Source organism: Coregonus lavaretus (genome assembly GCF_964263955.1).
Source record: "Coregonus lavaretus genome assembly, contig: HAP1_SCAFFOLD_759, whole genome shotgun sequence".
NCBI classification, from domain to species: Eukaryota; Metazoa; Chordata; class Actinopteri; order Salmoniformes; family Salmonidae; genus Coregonus; species Coregonus lavaretus.
Genome location: NW_028166726.1, coordinates 1 through 27779, shown reverse-complemented (window position 1 = coordinate 27779; position 27779 = coordinate 1). Strand labels below are relative to the sequence as shown.

At 44.1% G+C, this 27779-nt stretch overlaps 1 protein-coding gene across 1 annotated transcript in view; it reads left to right on the top strand.

The window, feature by feature from the left end:
* Nucleotides 1-27301, top strand: part of LOC311114366 (PDZ and LIM domain protein 7-like) — a gene marked incomplete at its 3' end in the record, with an annotated part of 68723 nt that extends 41422 nt beyond the window's left edge. The window contains exons 4-12 of the mRNA XM_084189624.1: nt 4381-4408; nt 5680-5864; nt 12017-12171; nt 12370-12406; nt 23694-23752; nt 23925-24162; nt 24928-25108; nt 25486-25606; nt 27186-27301. Coding sequence (XP_084045750.1) covers nt 4381-4408; nt 5680-5864; nt 12017-12171; nt 12370-12406; nt 23694-23752; nt 23925-24162; nt 24928-25108; nt 25486-25606; nt 27186-27301 — 1120 coding nt within the window. The remainder of the gene's footprint in view (nt 1-4380; nt 4409-5679; nt 5865-12016; nt 12172-12369; nt 12407-23693; nt 23753-23924; nt 24163-24927; nt 25109-25485; nt 25607-27185) is intronic.
* Nucleotides 27302-27779: the final 478 nt, after the last annotated feature.

Below are 27779 nucleotides of genomic sequence, written 5' to 3'. Positions count from 1 at the left end.
CAAGTGTAACTCTGTGTTGTTTTTATCGCACTGCTTTGCTTTATCTTGGCCAGGTCGCAGTTGTAAATGAGAACTTGTTCTCAACTGGCTGGTTAGTGTTACCAACTGGCTTACCTGGTTAAATAAAGGTGGGAAAAAAAAAAAATGACTGACTAGGCATCAGGATAGATAATAATAAGGTATTTGAGGTAGATATGTACATGAAGGCAGGGTAAAGTGACTAGGCATCAGGATAGATAATAATAAGGTATTTGAGGTAGATATGTACATGAAGGCAGGGTAAAGTGACTAGGCATCAGGATAGATAATACTAAGGTATTTGAGGTAGATATGTACATGAAGGCAGGGTAAAGTGACTAGGCATCAGGATAGATAATACTAAGGTATTTGAGGTAGATATGTACATGAAGGCAGGGTAAAGTGACTAGGCATCAGGATAGATAATAATAAGGTATTTGAGGTAGATATGTACATGAAGGCAGGGTAAAGTGACTAGACATCAGGATAGATAATAATAAGGTATTTGAGGTAGATATGTACATGAAGGCAGGGTAAAGTGACTAGTCATCAGGATAGATAATAATAAGGTATTTGAGGTAGATATGTACATGAAGGCAGGGTAAAGTGACTAGGCATCAGGATAAAAAAATAAAAAATAAAATAATAATAATACAAGTAAAATAAAGACCTGAGTAGCAGCAGCATGTAAAGTGTGTGCATATGAAGTTTGTATGTCTGTCTAGTGAGTCAGTGCAGGAATGTTAAAGGATAGAGACGGAGGACAGTGGTGTCAGAGGGTTAGAATGAATGGGATGCCTGTGGTGGGGCACTACCATTATAAAGCCTAGAGAATGATGATCTGAATGTGAGGTACCCTACCCATATAGGGCCTCAGTGTTGGGTAGTAATGGTGGTTCACTTTTACTATTTTTAGGAGACAAGGTGTAATTCTAACCTTGGATATTTTGGATTTGTCACGACCGTCTTGAAATGAAGCGGGCCAAGGCGCAGCGTTGAATGCGTACATATTATTTATTAAACAGATCACACGATCAAAACAACGAACGAAACGTGAAGTCCTTCGATACACACAAACCAAAAGGAACAAGAAACCACAACCACAAAGTGAAAACAGACAGTTTAAATATGGCTCCCAATCAGAGACAACCAGAAAACAGCTGACACTCGTTGCCTCTGATTGGGAGTCACTTAGGCCAACACAGAAAACAACAACCTAGAAAACCCAACATAGAAACAACCCACACAGAACGAACACACCCTGGCTCAACATACAGAGTCCCGGAGCCAGAGCGTGACAGTACCCCCCCCTAAAGGCGCGGACTGCGACCGCGCCTCAAAAATAGCAAAACAGGGGAGGGCTGGGTGGGCATACTTCCTCGGTGGCGGTTCCGGCTCCGGGCTTGACCACCACCCCTCCATAATCCCCCCGTAGCGCCCCTGATCCGGTCTGACCCCGCTGGCTGGATCTGGACTGGACATCGACGGAGCAGATTGCTTAACCTCCGTTGTGGAGCAGCTGACCTGTACCTGATCAGGCACCGGACTGACGACGCGCACCCCTGGCTTGGCGCGTGAGGCAGGAACGGACCGGACCTGGCTGACGATGCGCACCCCTGGCTCGGTGCGTGGAGCAGCAACGGACCGGACCGTGCTGACGATACGCACCCCTGGCTTGGTGCGTGGAGCCGGAACGGGCCTCACCGGACTGACTGCTCGCATCCCTGGCTTGGTGCGAGTAGCAGGAACAGGCCGGACCGGGCTGGCGACGCGCACCGTAGGTTTGGTGCGAGTGGCATGAACAGGCCGGGTCGGGCTGGCGACGCGCACCGTAGGTTTGGTGCGAGTGGCAGGAACAGGCCGGGTCGGGCTGGCGACGTGCACCGTAAACTTGGTGCGGGTGGCAGGAACAGGCCGGACAGAGCTGACGAAACGCACCACAGACTTGGTGCGGGGAGCAGGAACAGGCCGGACAGGGCTGACGACGCGCACCACAGACTTGGTGCGGGGAGCAGGAACAGGCCGGGCCGGGCTGACGACACGCACCACAGGCTCGATGCGAGGAACAGGAACAGGCCGGACCGTACTGGGGACACACACCACTGGCCCTACGCAGGGATCAGGAACGGGCCGGACCGGACTGGTAACACACCCCAGTACCTCTCGCCGTGCCTCCACACTTTCCCTCTCCTCTGTGACCGGTGGCCCCCTTAACCTGGCGGCCCTCTCTGCCAACCTTCTGCACCACTCTATCCCGTACTCCTGCTGCCCCGTCGTCCACGGCGTGAGCCCCCCCCTAAAACATTTCTGGGCTTGTCTCTCCCCCGTGGACCAGGCCTCCATGGTTCTCGTCCAATTCTCTCTCCACTTTTCGTAATTCCAGCCTTTCTCCTCATCACGCTGCTTGACCCAGTCGTGGTGGTTTCTTCTGTCACGACCGTCTTGAAATGAAGCGGGCCAAGGCGCAGCGTTGAATGCGTACATATTATTTATTAAACAGATCACACGATCAAAATAACGAACGAAACGTGAAGTCCTTCGATACACACAAACCAAAAGGAACAAGAAACCACAACCACAAAGTGAAAACAGACAGTTTAAATATGGTTCCCAATCAGAGACAACCAGAAAACAGCTGACACTCGTTGCCTCTGATTGGGAGTCACTTAGGCCAACACAGAAAACAACAACCTAGAAAACCCAACATAGAAACAACCCACACAGAACGAACACACCCTGGCTCAACATACAGAGTCCCGGAGCCAGAGCGTGACAGGATTAGTGTATGTTTAACACTTTTTTAAATCGAGACAAATATGAATTTGTTTGTGATGGATTTAGTTCAGTGCATTTTCGGACACCAAAAAGCCAGATTTGATTATGGTAACTAAGCGTACATAATATTTACTCTGCATCAAGCGACTTCTTCAAAACTAACCAAAGTTATAATAAAAACAAACTATACACCAGTCTAGTATACATAGAATTTCCTGCAAATTAAACTAAATTAGACCCTGAAAAGTTGACGCTTCTATTTCAGAACTGTTCCCAAAAGCCCATATTGAAGTCCACATGGAAATGCAACAAACTGCTATTTTTATGCAGAATAAAGAACTTAAACTTTCAGAAGTTTTGAGGTCGAGAGATTTTTAAGTTTAATTTCAAATGCAGAAAATGATACATTCAGACTTACAGTTGAAGTCGGAAGTTTACATAAACTTAGGTTGGAGTCATTTAAACTCGTTTTTCAACCACTCCACAAGTTCTTGTTAACAAGCTATAGTTTTGGCAAGTCGGTTAGGACATCTACTTTGTGCATGACACAAGTAATTTTTCCAACAGTTGTTTAGACAGATTATTTCACTTATAATTCACTGTATCACAATTCCAGTGGATCAGAAGTTTACATACACTAAGTTGACTGTGCCTTTAAAAAGCTTGGAAAATTCCAGAAAATGATGTCATGGCTTTAGAAGCTTCTGATAGGCTAATTGACATCCATTTGATTCAATTGGAGGTGTACCTGTGGATGTATTTCAAGGCCTACCTTCAAACTCAGTGCCTCTTTGCTTGACATCATGGGAAAATCAAAAAATTATAGACCTCCACAAGTCTGGTTCATCCTTGGGAGCAATTTCCAAATGCCTGAAGGTACCACATTCATCTGTACAAACAATAGTACGCAAGTATAAACACCATGGGACCACACAGCCGTCATATGTGGATATATTGAAGCAACGTCTCAAGACATCAGTCAGGAAGTTAAAGCTTGGTCGCAAATGGGTCTTCCAAATGGACAATGACCCCAAGAATACTTCCAAAGTTGTGGCAAAATGGCTTAAGGGCAACAAAGTCAAGGTATTGGGGTGGCCATCACAAAGCCCTGACCTCAATCCTATAGAAAATGTGTGCGAGCAAGGAGGCCTACAAACCTGACTCAGTTACACCAGCTCTGTCAGGAGGAATGGGCCAAAATTCACCCAACTTATTGTGGGAAGCTTGTGGAAGGCTACCCGAAACGTTTGACCCAAGTTAAACAATTTTAAAGGCAATGCTACCAAATACTAATTGAGTGTATGTAAACTTTTGACCCACTGGGAATGTGATGAAAGAAATAAAAGCTGAAATAAATAATTCTCTCAACTATTATTCTGACATTTCACATTCTTAAAATAAAGTGGTGATCCTAACTGACCTAAGACAGGGAATTTTTACTAGGATTAAATGTCAGGAATTGTGAAATACTGAGTTGAAATGTATTTGGCTAAGGTGTATGTAAACTTCCGACTTCAACTGTATGTAAATGAAGGATTTCTAGGATCTACCACTGTGGCGTTCTAACACTATTTTCTAATCTTTCAGAGCTTTCCATGCGGGTGGCGATCAGAAGGTAAGAGTGTCTGCCTTGCATCCCAAACCCCACCATATTCCCTATATAGTGCACTACTCTATCAGGGCTCAGGTCAAAAGTAGTAACCTACACATGGAAAAGGGTTTCAGATTCACATTTTAATGTCTGTGTTAACTCACACCTCTGAAACCCTGTGACGGTGATGCTTCTGCAATGTGAATGAACAGATCCCTGTCTTCACTAGGCAGTGAATAAACAGTCGGTCAAGTCCTATCTAGTTCATAGTCCAAACATTTATTACGCTCTATGACAGTGCTTACATACAGTTTTCCCTACAGCCTGTTAATATTGTGGTGTCGGATGAGAGGAATTCACTTTTGTGTTTTGGCTCCTAGTGGCCTCTCAACAACCTACACCATCGCCTTGCATCTAAAGTCGTTCAGTCATTGTGATTCAATCCCCCCATCGGGCTGTCAGCTGGTTCATAGCACACATTGCACAAGCAGCAGCCAGTTATACGTTTGTTTGTTTGTTGAGGTGAAATGATTATAGTATTAGTTATACACGTGAGTGGCCCTAAAGAGCACAATCCCAGACTCAATAATATGTGAAAGGCAACAATAATGTTATCATGACACTTTTTCATTTCAACCCAATGTATTCATTATCATGCGACGTTCATAGTTCAAGCCCTATTATGGAAATGCAGTATTATTTCCATTGAAGGCAGTACAATGAAACATCTTACCCCTAGTGGACATTGTGTCAGACACAATGAGAAATCCCAGCTGAGGAAAACACTGTTCAACTCAAAGTTCAGTGAACATTTTGGAAATCTATTTAAGTGTTAAGTGTCATAGCCAAGCTAACAGAGACCGAGGAAGAACCTTAGTGGGACAAACTCCAGCTTTGCAAGATAAACGTAGTTGCTTTCCAAATGGCACCCTATTCCCTATATAGTGCACTGCTATGGGTAGTCAATGGGTCAAAAGTATTATAGTGAAATGGGGTACCATCTGGGATGCAGGCCGTGAGTCACACGTCTTCCCTCCACACAGAGAGACCGAGCTGGCCTTGGCAAGGCCCTGATCTTGCAACACATACTGATGTTATGAGTCATGTTGAGGCTAACCGAGTTGGTTTTCAGCAGATATGGGATTGATACAGTACACTACACTTAGCTAGGGCTCTCACAATTTATGCACACGTGTGTGTGTGTGTGTGTGTGTGTGTGTGTGTGTGTGTCTAACTGCATGTTATTTGCTGTGGTTTTTGCCCCTGTGTCTCCCCCCCTCTCTCACACCCTGTAGGATTTGCTCGCCCCCGCCTACGTTCAGCCCAAATACTCCTTTGCCCCCAGCACCGCTATCAACAAGATGGCGCGGCCATTCACGCCGGGCGGCGGTAACACGGTCATTAAACCGGTGGCGTACGCCCCTAAAGTAAACACCCCGGCCTCAACGGCCCGCACCAGCATGCTACAGCCACACAACGGGTAGGTACACAACAAACAAACAAACAAACAAACAAACAAACAAACAAACAAACACGCAAACACAACGCCTCCGCTGGGAGAGAACAGACCAAATGTTTTCACTGTATTTGAGTTCTGAAACAAGTCACTCTGGGTTCCTGTGGAAGGTATACATTTAGTATACATTTCAGCTCTGAGTCATTCAGGTAACTCTGGGGAGGAGACATTTCTGACTGCACCTTTAAGAGTGAAGGTTGAGTTGTAGTAAGATTGATGATCTGATCAGAAGAGTCCTTCTCCTGGTCTGTTGGGAGCAGACTGAGTAGAATACAGGAAATAAAATGGACTTCCATCAGCCAAAGGCTTCAACTGTGTCTTATTGGCTAGAGGGAGAACATTCTATTTTGTCTTATTGGCTAGAGGGAGAACATTCTATTTTGTCTTATTGGCTAGAGGGAGAACATTCTCTTTGTCTTATTGGCTAGAGGGAGAACATTCTCTTTGTCTTATTGGCTAGAGGGAGAACATTCTCTTTTGTCTTATTGGCTAGAGGGAGAACATTCTCTTTTGTCTTATTGGCTAGAGGGAGAACATTCTCTTTTGTCTTATTGGCTAGAGGGAGAACATTCTCTTTTGTCTTATTGGCTAGAGGGAGAACATTCTCTCCACATGTAGTCATTATTCCTGCGTTTAACATTCCTAAGCGACCAATATGTACGTCTGTCTAAAAGTTCCAAGAGTTCTTTCTCATTTAGTTCTGGAGGAAGAACCGTGGTGTGTTCTCCAGACCAGAGGTTCCCAAACCATTTCACTCAGGTCCCCCTTCCATCATTGGGGAACATCCCGCACCCCGGGGATGTTTTTGGAACTCAACGCGCCCCCTATTTCTAAAGCCTCTGTCCATGATTGCGTTCCAAATGTCACCCTATTCCCTATATAGTGCACTACTTTTGACCAGGGGGGCTCTGGTCAAAAGTAGTGCACTATATAGGGAATAGGGTGCCATTTGGGACTAATAAATGATTTCATCTCTGGCTTGCGTTAACCAGCTGTGAACTGCTCCGTTCTGTTAACAAACTGTAACATGTTGTAAGACTGACATCACGTCTGACATAGAAGTCATGGCTTTCAGCAGTTTTATTTCCTCCTCTTCCAAACCGGCCAAGTACTGTAGTTAAGTGTTCACACGATACAGACAGGGAGAATAGAAAACCTGTATACTGCTTTACAAGGGTTTCAGATGTTCTATGTCGGGCCGAAAGGACCCTTAAGGGAAAAGCCACATGGATTTAATGTGATCTAATGTGAAGTTCATGTGATAACATGGGAAAACCATGTAAAGCAACGTGTGGTTTCATGTTATCACATGTGAAGCGTTCCAAAAACACGTCTTCACATGATTTTACATGTGAAATTTCACGTGAGAATCATGTGGTTTTTCCTGTAAGGGGAGTACTTTTCTCCTATAACATGACTTGGCCTGTGTCCTTAATGACACCCTATTCTCCCTATACACTGATTGTACAAAACATTAAGGGCACTTGCTCTTTCCTTTTTGGGTGTAGGCAACTTAATGGTTTGTACACTCCGTGTATAGCTCTGGTCAAAAGTAGTGCACTATATAGTAAATTCTCCACAGGGTGGTCAGACCAGGCGTTACTGTACGGTTTTTACAAATCTTGGTTGGAAGATTCCTGGAATCAGGAGGGAATATGTAGGAAATCCAGAATTCTCTGATCAGGATTTCTGGAAAACCAGTCAGTTTTTGGGAAAGTTTTGAAGGATTTTGCAACCCTTGTTCCATGCCTGATACTTGGTACACGGTCTACGGTCACAGTGGTGTGTCGGGGGGATGGGATAGGATGGGGTTTAAGGTCTGACAAGGTTTTGGCGAGGTCTAGATGTTGTCTGTGGCTGCATTTAGCCGTGCCGTGCCGTGCTGTGCTCAGGACCCCTCCCGTAGAATCTGCTGAGCTGTCAGAATGGTTTTACTGTGGCGGTGCTGCGTTACCAAACTAGCCTTACTTGGAGAAGTCACATGGACCTGATCAAGCCTGATCCGTATAGCTCTCACTGTCTAAAGCACAGCATAGAGAGAGAGAGGTTAGAAACACTAGTTTACTAAAATTCAACGTTTTAATGATTGGTCATTTTAAGTTGTTATGAACGGTTAAGGCCCACATCTGTATTCTGTATAGCTCTTCTCATGCTTTCAGTGTCGCAAGCACAGCATACTGAGAGAGCGAGGGGGAAATTAGGGTTTATAACACTAGAAACAGTTGAGTCTATCGAAAAAGCTTCAAATTCAACCAGTGTTCTTTTATAAGACCATATGAATCTATTCTATGAAGAGTCATACAAGTGTTGTGAACAGTTTTTTTTTTTTAAAGACACAGTTAGTACTTAAGTTTAAAGGAGTAAGTAGTCTTTCCTCCAGAAGTCTTAGGTTGCCCGCCACAGTATTCGGCAGGAGTCTATAAACTGCCACTCCTTCACACAGCTGTTTTTCTTATGACAGGGGCTAAATCATGCAGAGTCCTACTATTCCTGTTCAGAACTAATCTGTGATTTACTACAAGGCAGGGTTGTACGGAACGCCGTTTGGGTCTTTACGTGTCAAAAAGAAGATGGACGTCAAATAACACTTTGACGCATCAAATAACCTTGTTGACCAATCAGGACCATAGTTATTACACATTGATTACACTGTCACTCATATGTCATATGTAACAGCGATTCACCGATACGTGTGCTATGATACTGGGAAAGTTATGTCTTGTACACCTGCCGCTGCCGAACGAGGCAGACTGGGACAGTGCTGGTCAAAAACAAAAGCTAGCTAGCTGATGGGGATGCAAACAATGTTCTACCCCCAAAACATAGCAAAACAACAATCTGTTTCAGTAGCTATAGTTAGATAGCTAACTATCTAGCTAGGGGTCGTCATCTAAAATAACCCTAATTTATAAGACAGTTTTCGTATTTGGCTGATGATGGTCAGAGCCACTAGCCAGCCAGCTAGTTGCTTATAACATTAGCTTGGGGCAACAGGGTTAAGTAGCTGGCTAGTTTGTTATCTAGCTGGCTAGTTATTTTCATGAACTGAGGTTATATTTCAATAAGAGCACAACAAGTGGCTGCCTAACTAACACTGTCACATGGACTTCTAAATCATTGCTAAGAATATTGAAAATGATTGCATTTTCTGGTCATTGTTTTCAGGCTGGTTGCATTGGTTCTAGCAAGGTACCAAGCTAAAGCTAGCTAGCTACCCCAGAAGTTGCTAATAACATGGAAGATATTTGTGAGTGACTTTGTCATACTGCAAACCGATCAACGTAGTAGAGAGACCGCCTTCCTCCAGTTCTCAAACTGTCATCAATGTTGACACAATGCTTGGTTGTTATTCGGTATTTTGACCAGCTAGGATGAATCAGGTTGGGGTGGGCTGGCTGGGTGGTTTGCAGAGGCAGCAGGGACTCTAAGCAACAGGATCACCATCCTTTCTCCCCTGCCTCTGGAATGGTTGCATGTCGTGGAGATTGTTGGACTGCCTTAACATTTTGTAATCCTGATAGTTTGATCCTCATCTTATTTTGTTATGCTCACAGACGTTTTTCTCATTTGGTCGAACAGATAGTGGTTTATTACCAACGTGGTATTGTAAACCCGTTGTGGCCGGTGACTTTGTTCAGGTGCAGCGTTGACAGTGCTGCTGACCGGATTGGTGCTGCTTGACTTGCGCATGCAACATTCTATAATATCATTTTGTTAATTTGACGTGCATCTTTTTTGATACGCAAAGACCCAAATGGAGTTAGGGTAAATTCCATTTAAATTCAGGAAGTAAACTGAAATTACAATTCAAATTGTTTCTCATCGAGAAGCTTTGAGGATAATTGAAATTGAAATTTTACTTCCCGAATTGACTGGGTTGAAATGGAATATATCCCAACCCTGCTGGAAAGTATTCGGAAGAACAGATTTGAATTTGAGGTCTTTCCCACTACACAGTAGTAATCTAGTATGTGGGTATACTAGGTCGTTTTGGCATGGCTGGGTGATACAGCACAAAGCAGGGAATGTGTCCAATGTCTAGGCATGTTGTATACTAGCAGGTCTGGTGTATTTGCACAGAGCTTACCCTGCTGTCATGACGCATCAGTCTAATGAGCACTAGCTAGGATGAATCAGGTTGGGGTGTGGCTGGCTGGTTGGCAGAAGCAGCGGGGACTCTAAGCAAAAAAAAGTATTACTGCGTCCTTATGGAAGTGTGTACACAATGGACATATTGGACTTTCCGGTTGGTCGTAAATAAGTTCGAATTGGAATTGTACACCGTTTGATGGAATAAATATATGGGCCAGATAATTATTGTAAAAGAGAATGTGTTTTCAATGACTTACCTGGTTAAACAAAGGCAAAAATAAAGAAATCGTTTTAGAATTTAGGAACAGTCAATACAGACGTCAACTTGAACCGGATCCGTTGTAGATCAGGTGAGAGGAAGCCGTGGACACTGGATGCGCGTCCCAGATGTGTCACACAGCCTGCCTGCCTGCACGTTTTCTGTGAAAGTCTCTGAGTCCGCGTCATCAGAACACCCCATGCTGTGTGTCTTTGACAGAACCCGTCAACAATGAAAGCCTGTGTGTGTTTTCACCCCCACTGCATGATTCTCTGCATCCCACAACAACTCTGTCTCCTCACTGTTGACTGTTCTCTGCAACTATTGTTGATTTGAAAAGTTCTTCCAAGCTGTTGTCATCTTGTTTTTCCAAACTGACCTTTTTACCCCCCCATCTTCTTTCCCTCCTCTCTTCTTTCACTCCGCAGATGGATGAGAAGTCAGTAAACTCTCTTTACTTCCTTTTTACTTGAATGTTAAATCAGTGTTTTCCTGTCAGTAGCTGAGCTAGTGGTCAGTAATGATTAGTGGTATTTCTACTAGCAGTATTAGTAACAGTTCATTAATCATTGGCTAATCATTCATTTTTCAGAATTCTTCATCTTTAACAGTATTTCTCTCTTTCTCCTGTGATTTGTTGTTCATTCTGTCGATTACTACCTCATCCTCTCCTACCTCTCCTCTCTTCATCTCCTCTTCCTCCTACCGCTTCGCCCCTTTTCTTCCTCCTCCTCCTCCCCCCTACAGAGATGATCAACCTTTCTATGATCACCAGATTTACCAACACGAGAAGTAAGAGACTGATGCATTATGGTCCAGCCTGTTTGACCGCTGGTCACTAGACAGACATGTTAGAGAGGACATATTGACATGGTTAAAGAGAGGACATATTGACATGGTGTTGGACAGACATGTTAGAGAGGACATATTGACATGGTTAAAGAGAGGACATATTGACATGGTGTTGGACAGACATGTTAGAGAGGACATATTGACATGGTGTTAGACAGACATGTTAGCGAGGACATATTGACATGGTGTCAGACAGCATGGTAGAGAGGACATATTGACATGGTGTTGGACAGTCATGGTAGAGAGGACATATTCGAGGACATATGCCAGTTGAATATGATATTGAGTTGCATCCGAAATGGCACCCTATTCCCTACGTAGTGCACTACTTTTGACCAGGGATCTAGGGCTCTTGTGTTTGTCTGTGTGTTTGTCTGTGTGTGTGTGTGTGTGTGTGTGTGTGTGTGTGTGTTTGAGGAGCCAACACTAAAAACCCTAAGGATGATCATCTGCTGGATGCATAATCAGTGCATGGTAATGTTTTCTAATTAGTGGCCATCGTTCTTTGCTTGCCCGTCGCTGGGTTCACGTCATGGTGGTTTCATCATTGTGATAATGCCATGTCTGTGTGTAGGCACGGTTTGTTACGTTAACGTTGTTGGAAACTTGCGTGTGTGCTGGGCATGGTACGTTGTTGTTAATGTTATTTTAACGTTGTGGTGACGTTGGGTGTGTACTAGGCATGGTACGTTGTTGTTAATGTTATATTAACGTTGTGGTGACGTGGGGTGTGTACTAGGCATGGTCCGTTGTTGTTAATGTTATTTTAACGTTGTGACGTGGGGTGTGTACTAGGCATGGTCCGTTGTTGTTAATGTTATTTTAACGTTGTGGTGACGTTGGGTGTGTACTAGGCATGGTACGTTGTTGTTAATGTTATTTTAACGTTGTGGTGACGTGGGGTGTGTACTAGGCACGGTCTGCGGGTGGATGGCATCCCCATGTTCATCCCCAACGACCGCAGCAAGAAGAGGCTGATCGAGGACACTCAGGATTGGCAGCCCCGCACAGGCACCACCCAGTCACGCTCCTTCCGCATGCTGGCCCAGCTCACAGGCACCGACTACAGTAAGTCGGAGAGGGAGAGGTCAGATAGAGGGGGGGGTGTCGGTGGTCGAGAAGCGTAGGAGGGAGGGAGAGAAGCGTAGGAGGGAGGGAGGGAGGGAGGGAGGGAGAGAGAAGTGTCGGTGGTCGAGAGTGAGTGAGTGAGTGAGCGATGTCTCTTGTAACATAACATTCTGATTGTGTTTTTTTCCTGGCTCTCAGTGCAGGACCCAGACGATGAGACAATGAAGAGGGCCAGGTAAACAACCTGTTGACCGGTATAACCTGTCTGTTATAAAGCTCCAGTTGACTGGTATAGCCTGTGTGTTTAAAGGCTGTGTGTTTAAAGGCTGTGTGTTACTGTAAAGTTACGGCTGATGCTGACATGCTTGTGTGTTAGAGCTAACGATAAAGGTACACTCTGCAAGATGAATCATTACACACACGAGGAAACTTCCTACTTCGCAATGTGGGCGTGCCACAGTTGATGATGATGATGATGATTTCTTCATCTTGCTGAGTTCACCTTTTTTAAAGACCTTCTAGTTGAACTCAACAGTTGAGTTATGGACATCCGCTGCTTTCAGCTCTAGCATGTGGTTTGGTGTGTGAGTTATACAGGTGTTGTTCCAGGACCACTTTTGTAGCTTTTCTCTGTCCCCATATTGAGTTGTGATGTAGTTTTACCATTTCCGTTGCGTGGTGAATTGTCTGTCTGTTAGGAAATGAAGACATAACTCTATCAATTTTCTCTCTCTCTCGTGGTGGTTAGGGAAAAGTTCCTTACAGAGATTCAGAGCCCCCGTTATGCCCGTCTGAGGGACTGGCACCACGAGAGGTCCGCACGCGCCCTCAACATCAAGTCCTGAGCGTCACCATGGCAACATGCAACGCAGGGCCGGAGCCCTAGCGATCGATAGCCATTCACAACGACGACAATGACTAAAACGACAAACGACGATAGCCCGATAATCCAGACAACACACCAGATATACAGAGGAGGGGAGAAAAAAATAAGTTATTAAAAAAAATAAAGATGAGGAATCTATGATCACTAAAGCCATACGTGGAACCATTGCATACTGAGCCTGTCTGACTGTCAGATTCACTTCTTCTCCTTGAGTTGATGAGTTAGTAGTGTTGATAACATCTTGTGGATCACCTTGTGTTTGTAGCAGACCTGGGGCCAACACATACGTCAAATACATTGATTGATTGATTGATTGATTGATTGATCAAATATCTGAGGTGCAGGGGGGAGTTTGAACTTTGGGACTGTTCTATTGGTCCCATTGTCCCGGAGCAATCCAAATCAAGTGCGCCTCAAGACTTCTACAGTATTTGACGTTATGTATCTGACCAAGGTCTGGTTTGTAGTCCTGTTCCGCATAGTAAACTGTGTTACTCAGAGTTATCTAAACGGGGAGGAGGGGGGGTCACAGCTGTTGGAACAGCACCGTTAAGGCTGTTCTTCCTGTTCTATTCTGATTCTGTAGTTTAGTTCCAGAACCTTCTTTTGATCTAAACTCTCTCTCTCTTTCTTAGCTCTGTGTTTTTGAGTTCTGCTCTCTTTTTCTGTTTTCATTTTCTGAACTATGTCCTTGTTCTTTAGTCACCTCCCTCTGATAAGAAATGGAAAGAGAAATAAATATGTACTTTGTTTTTTCTGCTGCTGTCATAAAACATTTGAAAACACCCCGTCCTCCTGCTATCTGTCATTTATCTTTCTCTGCTTGCTTCTTCTTTACTGCACTGTACTCCACAATACTGCACTGTACTCCACAATACTATACTGTCCTCCACAATACTATACTGTCCTCCACAATACTATACTGCCCTCCACAATACTATACTGCGCTCCCCAATAATATACTGTACTCCACTATACTGTTACTCCCCAATACTATACTGCGCTCCCCAATACTATACTGTACTCCACAATACTATACTGTACTCCACAATACTATACTGCGCTCCCCAATACTATACTGTACTCCACAATACTATACTGTACTCCCCAATACTATACTGCCCTCCCCAATACTATACTGTTACTCCACAATACTGCACTGTACTCACAATAATATACTATACTCCCCTATACTGTACTCCACAATACTATACTGTACTCCCCAATACTATACTGCACTCCACAATACTATACTGTACTCCCCTATACTATACTGCACTCCACAATACTATACTGTACTCCCCAATACTATACTCCCCAATACTATACTGTACTCCCCTATACTATACTGCACTCCACAATACTATACTGTACTCCCCTATACTATACTGCACTCCACAATACTATACTGTACTCCCCTATACTATACTGCACTCCACAATACTATACTGTACTCCACAATACTATACTGTTACTCCCCTATACTATACTGTTACTCCCCAATACTATACTGTTACTCCCCAATACTATACTGCACTCCACAATACTATACTGTTACTCCACAATACTGCACTGTACTCACAATAATATACTATACTCCCCTATACTGTACTCCACAATACTATACTGTACTCCCCAATACTATACTGCACTCCACAATACTATACTGTACTCCCCTATACTATACTGCACTCCACAATACTATACTGTACTCCCCAATACTATACTCCCCAATACTATACTGTACTCCCCAATACTATACTGCACTCCACAATACTATACTGTACTCCCCTATACTATACTGCACTCCACAATACTATACTGTACTCCCCTATACTATACTGCACTCCACAATACTATACTGTACTCCCCTATACTATACTGCACTCCACAATACTATACTGTACTCCACAATACTATACTGTTACTCCCCTATACTATACTGTTACTCCCCAATAATATACTGTTACTCCACAATACTATACTGTACTCCACAATACTATACTGTTACTCCCCTATACTATACTGTTACTCCCCAATACTATACTGTTACTCCCCAATACTATACTGCACTCCACAATACTATACTGCACTCCACAATACTATACTATACTCCCATATACTGTACTCCACAATACTGTACTCCACTATACTGTTACTCCACAATACTATACTGTACCCCCAATACTATACTGTTACTCCACAATACTATACTGCGCTCCCCGATACTATACTGTACTCACAATACTATACTGCACTCCACAATACTATACTGTTACTCCACAATACTATACTGTTACTCCGCAATACTATACTGCGCTCCACAATACTGTACTCACAATACTATACTGCGCTCCACAAAACTATACTGTTACTCCACAATACTATACTGTTACTCCGCAATACTATACTGCGCTCCACAATACTGTACTCACAATACTATACTGCACTCCACAATACTATACTGTTACTCCACAATACTATACTGTTACTCCACAATACTATAATGTTACTTCACAATAATATACTGCGCTCCCCAATACTATACTGTACTCACAATACTATACTGCACTCCACAATACTATACTGTACTCCACAATACTATACTGCACTCCACAATACTATACTGTACTCCACAATACTATACTCCACTTCACAATACTATACTGCGCTCCACAATACTGTACTCGCAATACTATACTGCACTCCACAATACTATACTGCACTCCACAATACTATACTGTACTCCACAATACTATACTGTACTCCACAATACTATACTCCACTCCACAATACTATACTATACTCCCCAATACTGCGCTCCACAATACTATACTGCACTCAGCGATACTCGACCATTATACTTTACCATGCAATACTCATTATACTGTATAATACTATATCATGCAATACTCATTATACTGTATAATACTATATCATGCAATACTCATACTGTATAATACTATATCATGTAATACTCGTTATACTGTATAGTACTATCATGCAATATTACCTACTGTTATGTAATAGTCTCCATATCTTTTTTTCACTAGACTTCAGTGTTTGACACTAGAGTTAGCCCCATCCACGTCTGCAGTAGCTCATCTAGGTGATTATAGACTACCATTGCATGTCAAAGTGCATTTTCAACATTTTTGTTTTTAGAAGATTTTATATAGGTGTCACTTTTTGGCAAACGGATAGAACATGAATAAATGGTAGTCGGCACTCAGATAACCGGCTGTACAGAAGTCTGCATCTTAATCATGGTACATCGAAGTCCGTCTGTCTGGTAATGACGTCAAACCCAACGCTTAACCTGCTGTTCACACCAAGGTAGTAACCGGTATGATGACACTATCATGTCTCATTTGGATAGAGAACTACCAGAAGACAGTGAAGATGATGTGTTCCTCTGTAGCTCAGCTGGTAGAGCACGGCGCTTGTAACGCCAGGGTAGTGGGTTCAATCCCCGGGACCACCCATACGTAAAAATGTATGCGCACATGACTGTAAGTCACTTTGGATAAAAGCGTCTGCTAAATGGCAAATTATTATTATTTTACTATCTGACCACTTTCACAAATACATCTTTCGCTCCTCTGTAATATATCTGATCTCTCTGCCGTTACAAGTTTGTAGTAAGGAGAATTTGTATCCAGAGTTTGCTGTAGACACCTGTTACTGAAACAGATGCTACTAACTCTACAGAAGGGGTAGGCAACTTGATTCAGCCAGGGGCCGATTTTTTTTTTTTTGTCGGGGGGGGGGTCATCATCATAATAATAATAATAATAATAATAATAATAACAATAATAACAATAATAATAATTTGTACACTGCAAATTGACCACAACTAAGCCCAAAAATAGATTGTATTTGAAAATAACAATCATTCCATACCTTCATTTACATTGAGACACTATCACGTCTCTTTTTTTGTTCAAGTGGGAAGGAATACTTGGGATCAGATGTCCTAAATTAAACATGTGACTGACCACTTCAATTCGGTCTTATGTAGCAACATTTGAAAGTTTTTTTTTTTTTTTTTTTACATTGGATAAAGGTAGAGACTCAGAGCTACAAAATGGTAGATCATAAACGGCAGTTGAGGAAAATGGGAAAGTAACTCTGCTTTGAGAAAATGGCCCTTGAATGTTTTGGTACCTACTGGAGATCTCTTTGTCTACACCCATTCAGCATCGTTCACACCCTCTTAAGCCCCACCCATATCTTTAAGGATTCACGTGCAGGTCATGTTGTAGTATAAATACTATTTATCTGGGGGCCTATATCCTAACCTGACTGGTGCAAGTCATGTTGTAGTATAAAGACTATTTATCTGGTCCTATATCCTAACCTGACTGGTGCAAGTCATGTTGTAGTATAAAGACTATTTATCTGGTCCTATATCCTAACCTGACTGGTGCAAGTCATGTTGTAGTATAAAGACTATCTGGTCCTATATCCTAACCTGACTGGTGCAAGTCATGTTGTAGTATAAATACTATTTATCTGGTCCTATATCCTAACCTGACTGGTGCAAGTCATGTTGTAGTATAAAGACTATTTATCTGGTCCTATATCCTAGCCTGACTGGTGCAAGTCATGTTGTAGTATAAAGACTATTTATCTGGTCCTATATCCTAACCTGACTGGTGCAAGTCATGTTGTAGTATAAAGACTATTTATCTGGTCCTATATCCTAACCTGACTGGTGCAAGTCATGTTGTAGTATAAATACTATTTATCTGGTCCTATATCCTAACCTGACTGGTGCAAGTCATGTTGTAGTATAAATACTATTTATCTGGTCCTATATCCTAACCTGACTGGTGCAAGTCATGTTGTAGTATAAAGACTATCTGGTCCTATATCCTAACCTGACTGGTGCAAGTCATGTTGTAGTATAAAGACTATATGGTCCTATATCCTAACCTGACTGGTGCAAGTCATGTTGTAGTATAAAGACTATTTATCTGGTCCTATATCCTAACCTGACTGGTGCAAGTCATGTTGTAGTATAAAGACTATTTATCTGGTCCTATATCCTAACCTGACTGGTGCAAGTCATGTTGTAGTATAAAGACTATTTATCTGGTCCTATATCCTAACCTGACTGGTGCAAGTCATGTTGTAGTATAAAGACTATCTGGTCCTATATCCTAACCTGACTGGTGCAAGTCATGTTGTAGTATAAAGACTATATGGTCCTATATCCTAACCTGACTGGTGCAAGTCATGTTGTAGTATAAAGACTATTTATCTGGTCCTATATCCTAACCTGACTGGTGCAAGTCATGTTGTAGTATAAAGACTATTTATCTGGTCCTATATCCTAACCTGACTGGTGCAAGTCATGTTGTAGTATAAAGACTATTTATCTGGTCCTATATCCTAACCTGACTGGTGCAAGTCATGTTGTAGTATAAAGACTATCTGGTCCTATATCCTAACCTGACTGGTGCAGGTCATGTTGTAGTATAAATACTATTTATCTGGGGGCCTATATCAAATCAAATCAAATCAAATCAAATTGTATTGGTCACATGCGCCGAATACAACAGGTGCAGACATTACAGTGAAATGCTTACTTACAGCCCTTAACCAACAGTGCATTTATTTTAAACAAAAAGTAAGAATAAAACAACAACAAAAAAGTGTTGAGAAAAAAAAGAGCAGAAGTAAAAATAAAGTGACAGTAGGGAGGCTATATATACAATAGAATAAAGTGACTGTAGGGAGGCTATATATACAGGGGGGTACCGTTGCATAGTCAATGTGCGGGGGCACCGGCTAGTTGAGGTAGTTGAGGTAATATGTACATGTGGGTAGAGTTAAAGTGACTATGCATAAATACTTAACAGAGTAGCAGCAGCGTAAAAAGTATGGGGTGGGGGGGCAGTGCAAATAGTCCGGGTAGCCATGATTAGCTGTTCAGGAGTCTTATGGCTTGGGGGTAGAAGCTGTTGAGAAGTCTTTTGGACCTAGACTTGGCACTCCGGTACCGCTTGCCGTGCGGTAGCAGAGAGAACAGTCTATGACTAGGGTGACTGGAGTCTTTGACAATTTTGAGGGCCTTCCTCTGACACCGCCTGGTATAGAGGTCCTGGATGACAGGGAGCTTTGCCCCTGTGATGTACTGGGCCGTACGCACTACCCTCTGTAGTGCCTTGCGGTCAGAGGCCAAGCAGTTGCCATACCAGGCGGTGATGCAACCAGTCAGGATGCTCTCGATGGTGCAGCTGTAGAATTTTTTGAGGATCTGAGGACCCATGCCAAATCTTTTTAGTCTCCTGAGGGGGAATAGGCTTTGTCGTGCCCTCTTCACGACTGTCTTGGTGTGTTTGGACCATGATAGTTCGTTGGTGATGTGGACACCAAGGAACTTGAAGCTCTCAACCTGTTCCACTACAGCCCCGTCGATGAGAATGGGGGCGTGCTCAGTCCTCTTTTTTTTCCTGTAGTCCACAATCATCTCCTTTGTCTTGGTCACGTTGAGGGAGAGGTTGTTGTCCTGGCACCACACGGCCAGATCTCTGACCTCCTCCCTATAGGCTGTCTCATCGTTGTCGGTGATCAGGCCTACCACTGTTGAGTCGTCGGCAAACTTAATGATGGTGTTGGAGTCGTGCCTGGCCATGCAGTCATGAGTGAACAGAGAGTACAGGAGGGGACTGAGCACGCACCCCTGAGGGGCCCCCGTGTTGAGGATCAGTGTGGCAGATGTGTTGTTACCTACCCTTACCACCTGGGGGCGGCCCGTCAGGAAGTCCAGGATCCAGTTGCAGAGGGAGGTGTTTAGTCCCAGGATCCTTAGCTTAGTGATGAGCTTTGAGGGCACTATGGTGTTGAATGCTGAGCTGTAGTCAATGAATAGCATTCTCACGTAGGTGTTCCTCTTGTCCAGGTGGGAAAGGGCAGTGTGGAGTGCGATAGAGATTGCATCATCTGTGGATCTGTTGGGGCGGTATGCAAATTGGAGTGGGTCTAGGGTTTCTGGGATTATGCTGTTGATGTGAGCCATGACCAGTCTTTCAAAGCACTTCATGGCTACAGACGTCAGTGCCACGGGTCGGTAGTCATTTAGGCAGGTTATCTTAGAGTTCTTGGGCACGGGGACTATGGTGGTCTGCTTGAAACATGTTGGTATTACAGACTCAGTCAGGGACATGTTGAAAATGTCAGTGAAGACACTTGCCAGTTGGTCAGCACATGCTCGGAGTACACGTCCTGGTAATCCGTCTGGCCCTGCAGCCTTGTGAATGTTGACCTGCTTAAAAGTCTTACTCACATCGGCTACGGAGAGCGTGATCACATAGTCGTCCGGAACAGCTGGTGCTCTCATGCATGCTTCAGTGTTGCTTGCCTCGAAGCGAGCATAGAAGTGGTTTAGCTCGTCTGGTAGGCTTGTGTCACTGGGCAGCTCGCGGCTGTGCTTCCCTTTGTAGTCTGTAATAGTTTTCAAGCCCTGCCACATCCTAACCTGACTGGTGCAAGTCATGTTGTAGTATAAAGACTATTTATCTGGTCCTATATCCTAACCTGACTGGTGCAGGTCATGTTGTAGTATACATACTATTTATCTGGTCCTATATCCTAACCTGACTGGTGCAAGTCATGTTGTAGTATAAAGACTATTTATCTGGTCCTATATCCTAACCTGACTGGTGCAAGTCATGTTGTAGTATAAAGACTATTTATCTGGTCCTATATCCTAACCTGACTGGTGCAAGTCATGTTGTAGTATAAAGACTATCTGGTCCTATATCCTAACCTGACTGGTGCAAGTCATGTTGTAGTATAAAGACTATCTGGTCCTATATCCTAACCTGACTGGTGCAAGTCATGTTGTAGTATAAAGACGATTTATCTGGTCCTATATCCTAGCCTGACTGGTGCAAGTCATGTTGTAGTATAAAGACTATTTATCTGGTCCTATATCCTAACCTGACTGGTGCAAGTCATGTTGTAGTATAAAGACTATCTGGTCCTATATCCTAACCTGACTGGTGCAAGTCATGTTGTAGTATAAAGACTATTTATCTGGTCCTATATCCTAACCTGACTGGTGCAGGTCATGTTGTAGTATAAATACTATTTATCTGGGGGCCTATATCCTAACCTGACTGGTGCAAGTCATGTTGTAGTATAAAGACTATTTAACTGGTCATATATCCTAACCTGACTGGTGCAAGTCATGTTGTAGTATAAAGACTATCTGGTCCTATATCCTAACCTGACTGGTGCAAGTCATGTTGTAGTATAAAGACTATTTATCTGGTCCTATATCCTAACCTGACTGGTGCAAGTCATGTTGTAGTATAAAGACTATCTGGTCCTATATCCTAACCTGACTGGTGCAAGTCATGTTGTAGTATAAAGACTATTTATCTGGTCCTATATCCTAACCTGACTGGTGCAAGTCATGTTGTAGTGTAAAGACTATTTATCTGGTCCTATATCCTAACCTGACTGGTGCAAGTCATGTTGTAGTATAAATACTATTTATCTGGGGGCCTATATCCTAACCTGACTGGTGCAAGTCATGTTGTAGTATAAAGACTATTTATCTGGTCCTATATCCTAACCTGACTGGTGCAAGTCATGTTGTAGTATAAAGACTATTTATCTGGTCCTATATCCTAACCTGACTGGTGCAAGTCATGTTGTAGTATAAAGACTATCTGGTCCTATATCCTAACCCGACTGGTGCAAGTCATGTTGTAGTATAAATACTATTTATCTGGTCCTATATCCTAACCTGACTGGTGCAAGTCATGTTGTAGTATAAAAACTATCTGGTCCTATATCCTAGCCTGACTGGTGCAAGTCATGTTGTAGTATAAAGACTATCTGGTCCTGTATCCTAACCTGACTGGTGCAAGTCATGTTGTAGTATAAAGACTATTTATCTGGTCCTATATCCTAACCTGACTGGTGCAAGTCATGTTGTAGTATAAAGACTATCTGGACCTATATCCTAACCTGACTGGTGCAAGTCATGTTGTAGTATAAAGACTATTTATCTGGTCCTATATCCTAACCTGACTGGTGCAAGTCATGTTGTAGTATAAAGACTATTTATCTGGTCCTATATCCTAACCTGACTGGTGCAAGTCATGTTGTAATATAAAGACTATTTATCTGGTCCTATATCCTAATCTGACTGGTGCAAGTCATGTTGTAGTATAAAGACTATCTGGTCCTATATCCTAACCTGACTGGTGCAAGTCATGTTGTAGTATAAAGACTATTTATCTGGTCCTATATCCTAACCTGACTGGTGCAAGTCATGTTGTAGTATAAAGACTATCTGGTCCTATATCCTAATCTGATTGGTACAGGTCATGTTGTTCTTCACATTACTGTCTCTGGTAAAAACACACTATATCAAATAAAATCAACATTTATTTGTCACATGCACAAGATACAGAAGGTGTAAACAGTACAGTGAAATGGTTACTTGCATAGTAGCAATATCAAAAATAGTGTCCAGATAAAAAATATTTTATCGATAGCGCCTGCTAAATTCAGGGCAGCAATGTTGTTGAGAGAAGTAGCAACACTTTTGCAGTTCTCCATATCTTAAAAAAAAAAGCTGCGGTAGCAAGGATTATCTACACATACTGAGCAGCTCATGTTATAGACAGAAGCGTGCTACATGGCAGACCAATCCCAACTCATCTCTCGGCATGTCCAGCCCATCCATTATCTCAGCCAATCATGGCTAGCGGGAAGGTTCCTGTCTTTTTCTGTGGCTAAACCAACTAGGCTCGTAATTTAACAATTGTATTTGTATTTACAGATGGCATACACGTTAGTTATTAAGGCACAGAAAAGTTCACATTTCAGCCTCTTATCTCTCCTTCCTCTCCTCTCCTCCTCAAATCAAATCAAACCTTCCTCGTCTCTCCTCGTATCTCTCCTTCCTCGTCTCCTCTTATCTATCCTTCCTCGTCTCTCCTCGTATCTCTCCTTCCTCGTCTCTCCTGCCTCATCTCTCCTCTTATCTCTCCTGCCTCGTCTCTCCTCTCATCTCCCCTTCCTCGTCTCTCCTCTTATCTCTCCTGCCTCATCTCTCCTCTCATCTCTCCTCTCATCTCCCCTTCCTCGTCTCTCCTCTTCTCTCCTGCCTCGTCTCTCCTCTCTTTTCCCCTTCCTCGTCTCTCCTCTTATCTCTCCTGCCTCGCCTCTCCTCGTCTGTTTTTTTTTGGGGGGGGCCAAAAAACAAAAACGTGTGTCCTGTTGCTGACTCCTGCTCTCCAGACTTCAGTCATAGAAGTAGTATGATACATACAGCAGGATAGTAGTCACAGCTGTTTGGAGGAACATGACTTAACTGTAAGTCGCTCTGGATAAGAGCGTCTGCTAAATGACTAAAATGTAAATGTTAACAATTCCCAGTCCACTTTCTATGAGCAGTGGTATAGTCACAGAGAGATGTGAAGTTAAGGAGCAATCCTCTCAATCACTATTCCATTATGCTCCTTCGATTTTAAAAAATGCACACAGAAATCACTCCAAAATGGTGTCATGATGATGATGATGTCAGCCAATACTGCCACTCTATCTCTTCTGAGTCACCATGGTAACCCTATAGCACCTGTTCCTAAGGGAGTGTGTTTCTCCACAGCGTCAAGGCCTCTGTGTCACCTGCCAAGGCCCAGACCCAGGCAGCGGACAAACCTGATGGTGAGTTACTACAGTTCAGAGTTCAAATGACCAGGGATGCTGGTAATATGTATTAGTTAGATGCATCATAACATGCTATAAGCATCCATATAATCCCACACTTCCTTATAATATGCTATATGAGTCTACCTGTTTGACGTGCTGAATGAATACATTTCTCTGGGTTCCCCAGCCTCTAGGACGCCAGCTCCAGTCAGCTCTGGTCCTAAGGTGCGTCCTCCGTGGGTGACCGACCCAGGATTCGCTGACCGCTACGCCCCAGATAAGACCAGTACGGTTCTGACCCAGCACAGACAGCCGGCCCAGCCTACGCCCATGCAGAACCGCTCCTCTATCCTACAGGCAGCTCAGCAGGCACCCGAGGACAGTGGAAGGACCCCTCTCTGTGGAGCCTGCAACAAGATCATTAGGTGGGAACCATATGATTATACTACCCTCTGTCTGTTAGATTAATAACGCCAAGGCCTTTATTTACTACTGCCCACTGTCTGTTATATCTATAAACACTAGAGCCAGCCAAGCCGGAAATGCCACCCAATTCCTTTATATATTGCAAAATGTTTGACCAAAACCCTGAATGTCAAAGTAGCCCCCTATCGGGTCAATACAGCAACTGCTGTTCCTACATGAGTCCTACATGAAAAAGTACTGCACTATATGAATAAAGAGAATAAACTCCATAGACTATCATAATACCTGGGATAGGAGCCCCCTTACCCCACCCCCCCAAAAAAATAGAAAAAATAAATAAACATATTGTAAAGTGGTTATCCCACTGGCTATAAGGTGAATGCACCAATTTGTAAGTCGCTCTGGATAAGAGCGTCTGCTAAATGACGTAAATGTAAATTTCATAATAGACTGTATTTATTTCATTGAACTGCTAGGCCCTGATTTCATTGACCATGTGACCTGACCAGGGAACACTCTCTTGGTCTTTTTTATATAAACCCATTATTCTATAGAAAATAACCCGTTGTCTCTCAAACCGGAACGACCTGACACCATCTGAACAGTTAAGTGGATTCATCCAGTAAGTCATGTCTGTGATGGTAGGATCACTATGCTCCATTACAGAGAGCTACAGTAGATAACTCTGTTACTCCCAGCTGGGCTTATCTAACTGGTGTTTACTTTGTGTGTGCCTGTGTCTGTCTGTCTGTCTGTGTGTATAGGGGCCGGTACCTGGTGGCGCTGGGTCAGTCCTGGCACCCAGAAGAGTTCCGGTGTTCCCAGTGTAAGGTGGTGTTGGATGAGGGAGGATTCTTTGAGGAGCGGGGCTCAGTCTTCTGCGCCAAGTGTTATGATAACCGCTACGCTCCCAACTGTGCCAAATGCAAAAAGGTCATCGTAGGGGTAAGATCTCTACCGTGTCTGTCTACCACCATCCATGATAATACTGTGGAATGTGGACCACAAGCTAGTTTAGTAGGTAACTTGGTGGTTAAGAGCGTTGTGCCAGTAACCGAAAGGTCGCTGGTTCTAATCCCCGAGCCGACTAGGTGAAAAATCTGTCGATGTGCCCTTGAGCAATGCATTTAACCCTAATTGCTCATGTAAGTCGCTCTGGATAAGAGCGTATGCAAAAAAAAACAAAAAAAAAACGTAAATGTCTACCATCATCCATGATAATACTGTGGAATGTGGACCACAACCTAGGTTAGCAGGACAGGATGCACGTGGAAGCTGAGGCCTGACCACCTTCCTTCCTTCCTTTCTTTCCTCTTGTGTAGGAGATCATGCATGCTCTGAAGATGACCTACCATGTCCAGTGTTTCATGTGCGCTGCCTGTAAGAGCCCCATCCGGAACCAGGCCTTCTATATGGAGGAGGGAGAACCTTACTGTGAGAGAGGTGAGGCTTAGAGAGAGGTGTCTGTGTGTGGGAACCGGGCCTTCTATATGGAGGAGGGAGAACCTTACCGTGAGAGAGGTGAGGCTTAGAGAGAGGTGTCTGTGTGTGGGAACCGGGCCTTCTATATGGAGGAGGGAGAACCTTACTGTGAGAGAGGTGAGGCTTAGAGAGAGGTGTCTGTGTGTGGGAACCGGGCCTTCTATATGGAGGAGGGAGAACCTTACTGTGAGAGAGGTGAGGCTTAGAGAGAGGTGTCTGTGTGTGGGAACCGGGCCTTCTATATGGAGGAGGGAGAACCTTACCGTGAGAGAGGTGAGGCTTAGAGAGAGGTGTCTGTGTGTTGCCTTACATGTTGACGTTATAACTTTTCAATCAACAACAAGGAAAACTGTGTGAGGTACTTAGAGAAAGAATGAGTTAAACTACATGTACACACATTCACAGCCTTGGGGGGAGTGGACAGATTCTCTCAGTGAGATATCCACAGCTACTGCTTCCATAGATGATGACTTCATATGGGAACATCTGTTTAGCTGATTTTTTTACGTTATGTCATCCCTTCCCTACATACAGGAACATCACTAATGTCATCCCTTCCCTACATACAGGAACATCACTAATGTCATCCCTTCCCTACATACAGGAACATCACTGATGTCATCCCTTCCCTACATACAGGAACATCACTGATGTCATCCCTTCCCTACATACAGGAACATCACTGATGTCATCCCTTCCCTACATACAGGAACATCACTGATGTCATCCCTTCCCTACATACAGGAACATCACTGATGTCATCCCTTCCCTACATACAGGAACATCACTGATGTCATCCCTTCCCTACATACAGGATCATCACTGATGTCATCCCTCTTTTTCGTTCTGTTTTTTTCTTTGATCCGTTGATGTTCTCAGGCCAAAACCTTACAGGGAAAACATTTTTGCTGATGAATATGGTAACTCAACCTCTCTCTTTCTCCTCTCTGTCTCCACCCCCTCTCAACTTCTCTCTCTCCTCCACCCCCCTCTCTCTCTCCTCCACCCCCCTCTCTCTCTCCTCCACCCCCCCTCTCCCTCTCTCTCCTCCACCCCCCCCTCTCCCTCTCTCTCCTCCACCCCCCCCTCTCCCTCTCTCTCCTCCACCCCCCCCTCTCTCCTCCACCCCCCCTCTCTCTCTCCTCCACCCCATCTCTCTCTCCTCCACCCCATCTCTCTCTCCTCCACCCCATCTCTCTCTCCTCCACCCCCCCTCTCTCTCCTCCACCCTCTCTCTCTCTCCTCCACCCCCCCCTCTCTCTCTCCTCCACCCCCTCTCTCTCTCTCCTCCACCCCCCCCTCTCTCTCCTCCACCCCCCCCTCTCTCTCCTCCACCCCCCCCTCCCCTCTCTCTCCTCCACGCCCCCTTGCTCTCCTCCACCCCCCCTCTCTCTCTCCTCCACCCCCCTCTCTCTCTCCTCCACCCCCCTCTCTCTCTCCTCCACCCCCCCCTCTCTCTCCTTCTCCCTCTCTCTCCTCCACCCCCCCCTCTCTCTCTCCTCCACCCCCCCCCTCTCCCTCTCTCTCCCTCTCCCTGTAGATTATGAGAAGATGTTTGGCACTAAGTGTCATGGCTGTGACTTTAAGATTGATGCTGGGGACCGCTTCCTAGAGGCCTTGGGATTCAGTTGGCACGACACCTGCTTCGTCTGCGCTGTAAGTCACTCTCCTGATTCACCTGGCTATCTCACCTCTATCTACCTACGTCTCTACCTGTCTCTCCTGGACCTGCTCCATCCTACGTCTCTACCTGTCTCACCTGGACCTGCTCCAACCTACGTCTCTACCTGTCTCTCCTGGACCTGCTCCATCCTACGTCTCTACCTGTCTCTCCTGGACCTGCTCCAACCTACGTCTCTACCTGTCTCTCCTGGACCTGCTCCAACCTACGTCTCTACCTGTCTCTCCTGGACCTGCTCCAACCTACGTCTCTACCTGTCTCTCCTGGACCTGCTCCAACCTATGTCTCTACCTGTCTCTCCTGGACCTGCTCCAACCTACGTCTCTACCTGTCTCACCTGGACCTGCTCCAACCTACGTTTCTACCTGTCTCTCCTGGACCTGCTCCAACCTACGTCTTTACCTGTCTCTCCTGGACCTGCTCCAACCTACGTCTTTACCTGTCTCTCCTGGA